Raw genomic sequence first — 12,919 nt, forward strand, 5'->3', positions numbered from 1 at the left:
CAAGAAAAGTTGAGGATCCTCTGCCCACCCCCTCCCCCATCAGATCAGACTCCCTCCCCCCCATCAGAGCAACCGCGCAAAGAACCATCACCGATGCCAAACCACCCCACGATAAAGGATTTCCTAAGAGTGCTCCAAAACGACTGGATCCCACCAGGAAAAGTTCCCCAAACTCCCACTCGGAAAGGGGAAACCCTCCTGCCAGTGCCCATCTTAAAACCAGCCCCGGCCATTTGTTTGTAAGACAAAATGATCTAATACGCTTCCCTTTTAGCAGCTAAAAAGGAAGACGTGAAATCACAGAAATGTTTAATTATAAGTAGCTATTAGTTTTCTGGCAGCCCAACTTTTAAACATTTTCCCCTAATGTCTGGCATTGGTTTCTGGGTTCTGCCCGGAGCCTTCTAAGCATTTCCTTGGAAAGATATTGTACTTGGTCCCAGGCAAGATGTCAAGATCAACATTCAAAAAACACGCCTTGGATAATATTTCGAGGATTCTGTAATAAGGATGTGTTAGTTAGGGGAGCACTTCACTTAGCTAAACTCGAAATATCTAAAAAAAAGGATATCTTTAAATTTACATGTCCAATATATAATTTATCAAACTACCACTTTCCGCCCCTCCCCCAAAAGTAATCCTTATACTAAAGGCAAAAGTGTTTCAATTCGTACAGACGTCTGTGGGGGGAGAGTAGTTATTCTCTTACTCCCCCCCCTCCCCCCGGACTTTGCAACTAACTTAAAGACCACAAATTCCAAACACTCTAAGAAAAAAAAAAAAAAAGAAAGAAAAAAACCACTTTGCTTAAGAAAAATTAAGTTTCTGGTGAATCTGTAACATCTAAAAGTTCTGTCAAAAGACCAGACCGGGGCAAGAATGTAAATGCGTTGGGCTCGAAATATAATAAAGAAGCAATAAAGTCTTCTTCCATTACAACTACCTGGGGGAGAGGCTGTTTAGGTGCAAGGTAGTGGGGGAGGGGGGTGTCGGGCCGCTGTTCAAAAATAAAATTATGATCTAGTCTCGTTACGATTATTACAAGAGATACTGCTTATAGAACCGGCCCTAGCATGGCCCAGGGGGCGTCAACCGTCTTATCAAAGACCAAGTACAAGACTCTCCATCAGGAAACGTCCTTGGGTTATCACTTCCATTAGCACAAGTACGGTTTTACTTCTAGAAGATCCTATCTTACCTTCCTTAGGGAGTCATTCAGAGGCATTTCTTCCACTGCCCCCCAGCTCCCTGCAAAGGTAACTTCCTGCCTTGAAGTATCAGTGGCTAAAGGTTATGGGTCACCTCCGTGCGGTGGGCTGGCTCCCTGTGGACCCGGGACTGAGGCGACCCGGCTGACAGTCTACATTCTCGTGTGTGCGTGCGCACTCCCAGTTTAAGATTCCACTAATGTTCTGCGGGAGACATACACCAACGTGGGACCCAGCCATCCCAGCGCGGATATATTACATCTGGGTACCAGTCCTGATTACCCTGGCATCCTTCTCTAGGCTGCAGAGGGAGTTCATTTCGTAGACACAAGACAGAGGGAGAATTCCCAGCCTGCGACAGACAGAGGCCCCCGAAAGAACCTCTGAGCGGCAGGAGTGATCATGGAAGGGTTAAAATCTATTTAAGCCTTGATTTATCCCGGCCCATTGATTAGCTATGGGACTGACCTCGTTAATCAGCGTCTTAGACCAATTCATTACTTTCTTCCCTGGAATCATTCCCTTTCCCGTTCTGTGTCGGGTCATCTGGGTCACCTTCTTTTCTGAGATTTTTTGGAAATGACTTCCACCCAAGAATGCAGGATTGCTACCGTCGCAGTAAACATTTCGGACTGGTTATTAGTAACTGAAGTCAACAACCTTTTCCCTGACGGTATCTTCTCTTTTTAAGGTGTTCAGGTTATGATATGTATGATCTCTGTCTTCCCCAGAATTGGATATTGATAACGTTAGGGCGGTCTGTTATCAACTGGGGATGATATTGTCCCCCAGAGCCCACTGGCAATGACTGGAGACAGTTCTGATTGTCACAATGTGTCCGTATGTAGTGGGGTTGGGGGGTTGGTGTGCGTGGGTGTGCGTGCGTGGGTGAGAGAGAGAGAAAGACAGAGAGAGACAGAGACAGAGACAGAGAGAGGTGGGCATCCAGTAGGCAGAGGTCAGGGATGCTGCTAGACATCCTACGGTGCCTCCAACAGGCAGCCTTCGTGACAGAATATCAATTCGACTGCTATGAGGACCCTCCGGTAAGACACTGCCCCTAAAATGCTCGGAAAACCCTAGGGCAGAGCCAACAGGGAGATGTCACAGCTTAAAAACAAAAGGCCGGGTTTGACCGAAGCTTTGGGGCCTATTAGATGTGGCTTTGCCGGATGGGGGTGACAGCAGGGCAGGACCCTCCCCCATCCCCCGCAGCCTGTCCCCTTCCCCTCTCATTTAATCATAGATGTGTGACACCTTTCTTCTGCCTTACGCCGCCTCACCATCTAGTGGCCACCTGAAATATCAACTCACCTTCGCCATCTCTGGGCCCTACTAAAGTCACTCCTTGAAAAACTCATCCCTGTGGGGGCAGTGGACAGAAAGACCCCTGAATGACGGATGTGATTTCGTTCATGTTAATTAAGCACCTTGCAGGCCTGAGGTACCTATACAGACAGGGCTGTTAAGGAATTAAAATGGACACTTTCTAAGATTCGAGAAGCCCAAGGCCAAAAAGCTCAGGGACTGATGACAAATGTCTGACTCGTTATAAACGAGGACCTCAGAGACTTTTGCTTAAGTCCTTTGGACACTCAGGAGTGACCATAGACAAGATGACACCTGGTGAGAACAACGTGTTCACGTGCCCAGGAATCTCAATACCCATTATCCTTCCTGAGTAATGCCATCTACTCTGGACAGGTTGGGCTTTTTATTTCCCTTTTGCAATTGGGCCAAGGCCGGTGAAACAGGCCGCCTCGGCCTCGGCCTCCATCATGCCTCCTGGCTTTAGTTTTGGGCCATCAACATAAGCGTTATTGCTTCTTTGCAAAAATCCTGCAAACTTACCTGAATCTGGGCTCCCTGTAAAAAAAATCTCACAGTCATCTACACGCTAGCAATCAGTTTGATGAAAGGAAAAACTGTTCAAAATGGAACGAGGAGGGAGGCTACAAGGTTTGTCGGCTGGGGGGAGGCAAGGGCCGTGGTAATCAAGGGCGAGCCTCTCGCCCCGATGACCTCCCGGGGAGACGCGACTGTGGTCTCCTGGTGACACGGGGCCGGACCATGGCACTCCTTAGAGAGTGGGTACAAGACATTTTCCTTCCCTTTTTTAACGCACTGAAGGAAGCTTCAGGTACTTAACTCTGTCCCACACACCAAATGTGTGAGATGTGGGAAACGCTGACTGACTCATAATAAATTGGGGATCAGATAACAATTTATACCTTTACACCTCTTTCCTCGCCCCAAATTGAATCATTAGGAAGCATTTAGTAAGATCTAATGTTCAAGTTCTGTGGGCAGAGCTCCACGAGTCAAAGGCTCCCGAATTCTCCTGAGGTTTAACAAATTACTCTACAAAGCAATTTGGGATTTTCCCTCTAAGAGAGTACGAGAGAGGCACACTTTCTCTTCATCTTCACTGCTCTGTCACAGATCGGTTCCTGAACATTCTGCCTGTGCCACAGCCCCCCGCTTTCCACGGGGGGGCAACCGTAACTCTAACTTGCAGGGGGAGCACCTGGGTGCCGTTTGTCAGGGACCAGAGAGCATCCTACGTCTCAATGGAGTGTGTGTTGATCGACAAGAATTAAAAGTCAAACATTGCTTTTTCTTGTGGTTCCTACCTCATTGTCGGAGGTCTCTTCTTCAATCCCCACTGGCCGGCCTGCTTCATCATCTGGCTGTCGGGAAGGAAAACTAAAAACAATCTTTTTTTTTTTTTTTTTTTTTTTTGCATTTATGGTAAACATAGAACAATCTGTGCTCAGGTCCCTGGGTTCAACCACAGTCTGGAATTGGTTTATAGAGAGGAGGATAATATAAATAATAAAAAGAGAAGGGTGGGGGGTGGGGGGTGGGGGAAACTTTTTCAGGACAAGCAAAAAAAAAAAAAAAAATCTCCCCTCATCTTTTGGCCAGGTCACTCGCCTGAGAGTGACTTCACGCAGTCATAAATTTGGCAGGTGTCGTCTGTCTCCTGCTTGAGTTGACCTTTACTTATAAAATGTGGACAAAGAGCGTACTCTGAAAGGTGGAGACAGAAAGAATGGGCGCCTAGTACTTTTAGAACTTACAAGTAGCCGTCTCGTGGGGAGTATAGAAAACAGAACCCCCTCCCCCCCCAAAAAATCTTACCTGGAGCAGGGAGAGAAAAGTCTGAGAAGTAAATTTCTAAAAACAATGGTTACCATTTATTGGGCACTTACATGTGGCACTGGGTTGACAATTTCTAGAGGGAAAACTTCACTTGTAGTATCTGGTCCTCTCTTTAGAAGAATCCAGGAAGAGTAACGTCTCTTCCTCGGCTTCTGGCAATGGCCCTCTCCTCCCTCATTCCGAGGCTCCCTGGCCTCCGTGGTAGTTTGTATCTGGGGTACCCCACCTCTCCTCTTCATTTTGGGAAAGGCCACTGAGGATTTGCTGATTCTCCGGTAGGAGAATCTCTCCAAAGAGGGACAGACTCAGGCTGAGTCTCCTTCCCTGAAGAGGTCAGGGTCTCCTGCCCAAGGTGACCACAGGCCAGAATAGGAACTTGATGGGACAAAGTCCCTTTTGGTATAACCCAATGAAGTCTGTTAAAGGAGAGCGCAGCAGGGCCACGGTCTCAGAGTTCCTGTTACTGCGGGACCACCAGGGCTGGAGAGGGTTAATGAGGCTGACCGGGGCTTGACTGTTTCACTTGGTAGGGGGCGACCCTCTCTTACCAATTGGCCCTGCCCCTCCTATTTTGAAAATTCCTAATCTTCCCGCAAAAGGGGACTTTGAAATGGACAAGTGGCATGTTAATTTCACATGCCACCAGGAACCCCAGGAGGCACGAGGTGGGTCTGGAAAGAACCCCTTCGCCACCAGTTAAAGAAACCAAGTGTAGAAGCCAACTTTAATTCTGTTGAGTGAAGGGCTGTCTCTGTACCTCCTGAAAGTTACTTTAGGTAGAGGCATGGGAAGTGACACAGCTTTGCTGGGGGTGAGGGTCAGTTTTATTTGGTGGGAAAACTGACTCTGAAAAGGAGAGGCATGACGGTATGAGAAGTCTAGGCAATTAGGCTACCTTCTCTTAAAAAAGGTATACATATATTCATTTACTTTTTGCTTAATACCAGCATCCCTGCATAAAAGTCAAAGGTGATCATTCTAAGGCTATGTACTGACTCTTGGTAAGGAGGAATTAGCCCCAACTAAAAGTAAGGACTACTTAAAAAAAAAAAAAAATCACCAGGAAGACTATTAAACAAGAATTATTGTAATAGGGTTATTAGATCCAGGCCAAGATGATTTTAAACAGTCTCTTAGTCTAACACTAAAAATGTAGGGCACCTATGCATAAAAGTACATCTATTTTGTTGTTGTATTATTATTATTATTGGAACTCTGAGTAAGAAGGAAAGCTTTAGACCCCAGTGAAGGAAACCACAGAGGATTTAAACAAGATTCCTAAGAAAACCTGCAGTGAAAACAGAAAAAAAAAAAAAAAGCCCAACAAACAAAGACTGCAGTGTTGGCAGATGAGTTAAAGCAAATGTGGAAACCAAAGATCACCATAGCGATGACAGGTTATCTCAGAAATGGGGGAGCTCACGGTTCACGTACACTCAATGGACGTTTATAACCCAGGATCTGTCGGGCTTGGCTACACTTCAGAAAGCAGACCTACTAGGCACCTGTCGTTTGACAAGGGATTTGAAGAGCACACAGCACTCTTAACAATCATGCTTTACATTTACACAACGCGTTATCGCTTATGACCACAGCTTGTGTTAAGCACTGTCTTATCCGAATTAGGAACTTTTGCTTCCTTCACTTACCTTGCAGTCTTTGAGCAAAAGTCCCTGACATTTTAATCTCTGAGCTTTTGGTTTATTTGCCTATGAAATGGGGTCCTATCACATTTTTATTGCCCAAGGCTGTTTCAAAGGGCAAATGTGACTTAGATGAAAGGCTTTTAAAAATACAGAAAGAAGGTGGTATCATGGCTATGTGATCATTACTATTACTGCTTACTAATACCTGAAGGCAGGGAGGCTATCCTTTCAAGCCAGGAGGGGGTATGCAAAAGGCCCAGGAACCCAACTTTTCTTTGCCTGATTCCAGGTTCCCACGATACACATGATGTGGGCAAATTATAAAGAGGAACCTACCTGTATAGAAAACTCTTTTTTTTTTTTTTTTTGCAAGAAGTCTATGGGAAATTGGATTTTGAAAGGCAAGGAAGAATTTTGGCCTCTGAGAAGCATGAAATACTAGTGGGAGACAGAGAAAATCGTAGAAGTCTCTCTCAATTCTACAGATTTGGTGGCCTGATAAGCTATGTCCTTCCCACTGCACCAAAGAGTTCAGTGGAGGCATTCTGAATCCAGAAAAATGTCTGTGCTGGGGGCGAGGTGGGGGGCAGGCGCTCCTGCATGATGGGACGCAATGTAGCCTTGTTGCACCTGGTGCCATAAATTATCATACAATTAATTGAGATTCGCCGTATAAATAAAGTGTCATGGCAGGATGGCCATTATTATATACAGCATTTACCCAAACACTTGTAATAAACGTAGCAGATACTACAAAATTCTCATCTACAAGCCCCTCAATTCTTAAAAAATGGGGGATTCATACCCAAGTTGGGTTTCCAAAAACATGGAAATAGTCTATTATTGAATACTGTCAGATAAGAAAAAAGCTTCCTCTCTTACATATTCTAGAATTTTAGTCATGTTATTGATGATCTACCTACCTACCTATCTCCTCTAAAAAGTTCCCTATAATGTGGTTAAAGTGGGCAGGAAAAATGGAAATGGTATCTATACACACACAGACACACAGACACAGACACAGACACACACACACACACACACACACACACACAATTGTTAAGCACGTCACAAATCAGGACCCATATCAAAGAATGGTCTTTTGACCTGCATTTTCAGTGGCAGGACTATATGGATGTCTTGTTTTAGGTTAGGATTCTAGGATTTGACTGTTCGTGAGAACTCTTGTCCTAAAGGTAAGGAAGTCCTCATCCTTCGTCCCCCACCCTCCTCCTCACCGAGATGGGGGCCTCTCTCGTCACTTTGGCCGAATGAAGCCTGGCGGGAAATGAGCCTGGTTGGACAAATGGCATTTAATGCAGCAGGTGACCCTGGCTGCCTAGTTCAGGCTCATGTCTGATGTAGCCTGAGGTCAGGGCTTCTGGACCCGTGGCACCCTGAGAGCAGAGTCAGGGCAATCGTAGGATGACCCCAGCAAATTTCTTTTCGTTAAGGTGAATTTTTCACCCTGGATACAAAACAAGGGTGAGCAAATTAAGCTTCTAATATTCTTAAGACCTGGCCCCAGACATGGACGGTTTGCGGCAGGACTGGCATTTGCATAATCTGTGGTTGAAGCCAACAGTCCTGGTTTGAGGGGACCGTGCTGATACCCCCACCCCCCACCCCGCCCCCAGAATAGGGGTCTCCACACATGGAGGTCTGCTGGGAAAGCTTCACTGCACAAACAAGGCAACTGAGGCCCCAGCGTGTCAGGGACGCGCCAACTAGGGGCCAGGTGGACACGGTCACCTGGTTTCCCGTCTGTACCCCCTTGTGTCCCCTCCTCACCAGAGGCCAGCTTCTCGGGGCTATGCTTGGAATACTGCAATGAGACTGTGATGGCAAAACCAGTCGTCCGCAGAAACACAGAGCCTTGTCATTTAAGGGCTCTGTCTGTGGCTTCAGCGGAGTTGGGACATCCCACGTTTAAAGCTGCTTCCCTTCTCTTGGTGTTTGGGAAAATGATGATGTCGTGATATCCCTGGGTGGGCACAGCTAATGACCACTGCATTTAAAACTGTGATGTGTGAAAGGCACACGTGTCACAAAAGCAAACAGTCACGTGCCTGATGTCATTACTAAAAAACCATCACACGTTATATGATAGGTAACAAACAAATGGAGCACGGCTTTAGAGATTGTGATCTTCAAATCCCTTGAAAGGTCTTAGAGAACACAATAAAGAAATTCAGACTGTGAGCTTCACTTGGGAAATTTTCATTCAAGCCACACATGCAGACCACCGCTAACGACTGCTCTAATGACCCGTGTGACAGGAGAAGCCCATGTCTCAGACGGGAGCTGAGGTGAGGCTGGAAGAGGGGAAGGAGAGGAGGGGAGGGGAAGGGGGAGGGGGGAGGGCAAGGGAGGGAGGGAGGTGGGGGGGGGAGGGCCCTAGAGAGGGGAGGGGGCTCGGAGAGGTGGCAAAGATGAAGAGAAGGAGGGGAAGAAGGAGGGGAAGGCGGAGGGGGGGCGGGACATACCCGATGTGCTTAAAGAACACAAGACCTTTCTACATTTCTTGGTATCCCAAGTCCATTGGCAGAGGATGTTACCTTTGATCCTCTTTGCCCCCAGCTAAAGCTGCTTGGAAAGATTCACATTTACATAGTTCACAAGTCATATTCACAGTTTTTACCACACTTCGTCCACATGCTTAAAATACAGTCGAAGCATTTAAAAACAAATTTTTTTTTAATTTTAATTGCATTTCAGAGACAAGACAACATTTCACTCCCAACGCCTAATACTCTTTTTAAACCAAGCCCCTCCTACTGTGCTTTGTAAAAGCGTAAATGATTGGCTTACCTCGGGGCTCTTCCCTAGGAAAAAAAAAATCATTTCATATTTTTTAAACACAGCCACGCCCACCCTCTTGGAACCAGCCCCGTGTAGGTTTGGATCCAGACCTGCCTTTAGCAGATTAAGTGGGGGTTTTGGTTGTTGTTTGTTGGTTGGTTTCTTTTCTTCCCCCTCCTCCCTCCATCCCCCCCACCCCGGGTGAGCTGAGTGTGTGCAGAATATCGAACTTAATGTGTGTCGCCCCCGACGCCCCAGATACCTGCGTGTCTGGTTTTTCAACCGTAAAGGCGGGAGGGTTTGGCGAACGAATGAGAAGTGAGGAAACGCTTAGCGCAAAGGGAAAAAAGAGAGAAAGACACACAGAAAAAAGGTTATGGAGGCCGGCGAGAGGCGGCCCCCTGTCCCCCGCGCCAGGGGCCCAACTCATTCCCCGAGATGCCCCACCACCTTCGCCTCCGCATTCTTCGCGCCGCCCGCCGCAGAGCGCCAGCGCTCAGGTACCTCCAGAGTGAGTGCAAACACGGAAAGTTTTTGCCCGCGCCATGGCGCAAAACACAAGACAGCCCGTTCCCCAGTACAAGTACACGGTCGGCGGGTAATTTGGGGGTGCCAGCGATGGGAACTGGGGGACACGTGAGCATATCATGCACAGGCGGACACAATATGGACACCAACAGACACCAACGACAAGCTGTCTGCGTCCAAGCAGCAGGGCCAGGCGAGGCGGGGGCGCACCTTTCCCCAACGACCCCAGCCCCCCCCACCCCCACCCCCTGCCCGCGGCCCCAAACCGGCTCAGCCCGGGGGACCCCGGGGCCCCTCCCCGGCAGTTCCTGGCTCACCTGAAGCCCCCGCCTTCCTTGCCGGCCCCCACCCCAGGACTCGGGGGCATCTTACGGTCGCTGGCGCTGGCTTGTCCAGCCGGAAACGACCCTCAGTGTTGCTCGGCACCACTTTTCTCCCTGGAGGGCACATACTTCGACCACCCACACCCAGCCGAGGCCCCCTCCCGCTCCCAGGGCAAAGTTCGGGCCCCTCGCTGGAACTTTCTAGCAGTCTCTTCCCGCCTCGGCCTGGACACCCCCCTCCTCCCGCTGCCAGGCCCCGAGCCCCACCGGGCAGCCCTGCTCCCCGCGGGCAGAGTCCGCCGCATTACCTAGAAGCAGCAGGCGGTGCGTACACATGTACCCCATCTTTTCTTCCTGGAGTTGTTTGTCGATGAGCTGGCTGCGTTTCTTCTCTGCGCGCTTCTGGGCGCGCTTCTCCAGGGCTTCCTTGCGCATCTGTCTGCGCTTCTCTGCCAGGGGAATCTTCTTGACCTTGGGGCTGGGGGCGGCTTTGGGCTGGGGGCTCTCGGATCGGCCGAAGCAGCCCCCGAAGGCCTGCATGAGGAACTTGCGGAGCAAGTTGCGCCGGGGCTTTCGGCGGCGGCGATTTCGCCGGGGCTGCAGCCAGCGGCGGCATCCGGAGGTCCCATCGTCGGATTCATCGCTGCTGTGGTCGTCGTCGCTGCTGACCGACCTCTCGTCGTCGTCGCGGCCGCGGCCAGACCTGCCCCGCCAGGCAAATGCGCGAGTAGGCTGCGGAGTAGGTGGATCGGCAGCCTGGATCTCGGGGCTGGGGGGTCGGAGGAAGCGGAGCTTGGGTCGGGCTCCAGACGCAGGGGCGGCAGGGGCTGCCCGGGCGGCAGGAGCTGCCCCGGCGGCCGGAGCGGCAGGGGCGGCAGGAGCTGCCCTGGCGGCCGGAGCTGCTGCCCCGGCGGCCGGAGCGGCAGGGGCGGCAGCGGCTGCCCCGGCGGCCGGAGCGGCAGGGGCGGCTGGAGAGGCAGGGGCGGCCCCGGCCGCTGGGGCTCCGTCCCCGGGAGAGGGGACTTCTCCTCTCCCCGCAGCAGAGGCGGCGGCTGAGCCTCCTTCCATCTCGGCTGCTTCTCCCTCAACTGGGGGTCTCTCTCCCTCTGCTCGCTCTCTCTTAACTGGGGCTCCGGAGACCTCGATGGGCGGGCCGTCAAGCGCGATTGGGGGGCTGTCCATGTTGACGGGAGCGTCGTCGACCCCAACGGGGGCGCTGCCAATCTCGAGCGGGGGTCCGGAGATCTCCATCGGGGGGCTGTCGCCCGCGAAGTGTGGAGGAGATCTGACAGCCTCTCGGGATGGGCTGCCGATGGCGCCGGGGACCCAGAGGGGGGGCTCGTTCGCGGCGGGAGCGAGGAGGACCGCACTCGGGACCGCGACTGCCGCGGGCTGGCCGATGCTGCCGCCGTCGATTTGTGGGATAGCTCGGGGGAGCCCGGGGGGTGGGCTGTCGTCCCCAAAGGCTGCTCCATCAAACTCAAATGGCATAGCCTCCTCAGGGGGAGGACTACAGTCTCCTCTGAAGCCTGTGGTTGCAGGCTTGAGGGCTCCGGGCTCCTGGGGAGGAGTGCTGAAGACCCCTGCACCTGGGCCTCCTGGAGCGAGGTCTGAGACCTGCAGGAGAGGCTGGCTGCAACCTCCCTGTGCAGGCTGCTCAAACTCAAAGGGCATGGCTTCTTCAGGTGGAGGGCTGTAGCCTCCCAGGCGGGGTCTGGCATCATCGAAGGCTCCGGGCTCCATGACCGTTGGGCTGAAGACCTCAGGGCCTGCCTGGGCCCCAGTGGTGTCTCCGGGCTGCTCCAGGGTAGGCCAGAAGCCTCCTGGGCTGGGCTGCTCGACCTCGAAGGGCATGGCTTCCTCAGGAGGTGGGCTGTAGCCTCCGAGGGCTCTGGTTTCCTCGATGGCCTGGCCCAGGTCCTGGCAGTTGGGTCCGGAGACCTCGGGGGGTCCACAGGCCTCGCCTTCAATCTCGAGGGGGACGGGCTCGCTGTGAGGCGGTTCGGTCTCCATCTCTTCGGCTGCGCCAGGCCCAGGACTGGGGGCAGCTGCCCCTGGGGCCTCCAAAGGTGGTTGCTCGGGCTGTTCCCCGAGTTCAAGGGGGATATCGCGTTGTCCTGACATATTATTGCCGTCGAGGCAGTTGCGCACGCCCATAACACGGTGGCGGACTCTTAAAATAAACTTGGGGCCCCGTGAGACGGAGCACCCAACCGAACTAGGGTGAAAAAAATATCTTCGAAAAAATTCAAAGTATCAGCTAGAAAGTTCTCCAACCTCACTTTCCAACCCTCTTGAGGTCTGGGGCTTGAGGGCCTCAAACCCAAGACCAAAGCGGAAGCAAGTCTATTGTTGCCGGTGCAGTTTTGGCTCCTTCCTGGCCACTTTTTATCCCCTCAGGCTGCCCCTCGGCGCCCCTCTTGGCCTGCCCTTGTCCCCTCCTCTCTCTCTCTTTCTCTCTCTCTCTCTTTCTGTCTCTCTGCTCCAGGCCAGCCCCGCCTGCTTGGATCTGAGGAGCGTGCCGATTCGGTCCGAAAATCGCTCGTAGTGCTCGCTGTCTGCCACCAGAGGACGCCGGCCCCGGTGCCAAGGCAGCTCCGGGAGCCGGATCCTGGCGCCGGCAGCCCCGGACTTTGGGTAAGGGGGCCGATGAGCGCAGGCCTCGCAGGGATGTTTTGGCTCCTTCCACTCCTCTCCCTGACTGATTTGGAGTCTTTCTCCTCTCTTATCCCCTGGCCAGAGAGAGAGAGAGCTCTCCTGCGTTGCGGGACACGTGACGCAAGACGTGGGCCCGGGCTGCTTGAGCGCAGGAGCTGAAAACCCTCCCTCCCAGACCCAAATGACTCTCCTCGGGGGAGGGGGGAACCGCAGGAGGGTTTCATCACCCCAGGATACCCCTGAACCCCTGAGCCGCAGCCCCCAGACCTGGGCAGCCTCCAATCTTGAGCTCCAAGTCCGGAGTACAAGCCTTTGGGCGCGTGGGAAGGGGGCGCGGGCGCGCGCGGGGATGCGACAGGTGGTCGTAAGCCCACCGGCAGAGCGGAGAGAGGCGAGGGGCGAGGGGCTGCCGCGTGTGCGCCCACAGTTCGTTTTTAAAACGCCTTAGGGTACTTTCCACCGCTTCTGCAGCGTTTGTTTGCCGGTTTGCCCAGGCTGGCTCCCGTAAAAACACTCAATGTCCCCCATCCCCATCACACTCTGGGGGTCCCTGCGGTAGTCTAGAGTGGCGCAGGCAGGGTTTTCCCCC

At 52.1% G+C, this 12,919-nt stretch overlaps 1 protein-coding gene across 4 annotated transcripts in view; it reads right to left on the minus strand.

The window, feature by feature from the left end:
- Positions 1 to 11,829, minus strand: part of GNAS (GNAS complex locus) — a 54,743-nt gene extending 42,914 nt beyond the window's left edge. For 3 of the 4 annotated variants that reach the window (XM_047851934.1, XM_047851931.1, XM_047851932.1), the window contains exon 1: positions 9,981 to 11,829. In XM_047851934.1, the coding sequence (XP_047707890.1) occupies positions 9,981 to 11,829 (1,849 nt within the window). Of the gene's footprint in view, positions 1 to 9,666; positions 9,787 to 9,980 lie in introns of all 4 variants that reach the window. The other variant, XM_047851930.1, reaches the window with a different exon arrangement.
- Between the last annotated feature and the right edge of the window lie 1,090 nt (positions 11,830 to 12,919).

The sequence above is a fragment of the Prionailurus viverrinus genome, chromosome A3 (genome assembly GCF_022837055.1).
Source record: "Prionailurus viverrinus isolate Anna chromosome A3, UM_Priviv_1.0, whole genome shotgun sequence".
In the NCBI taxonomy this organism is placed as follows: domain Eukaryota; kingdom Metazoa; phylum Chordata; class Mammalia; order Carnivora; family Felidae; genus Prionailurus; species Prionailurus viverrinus.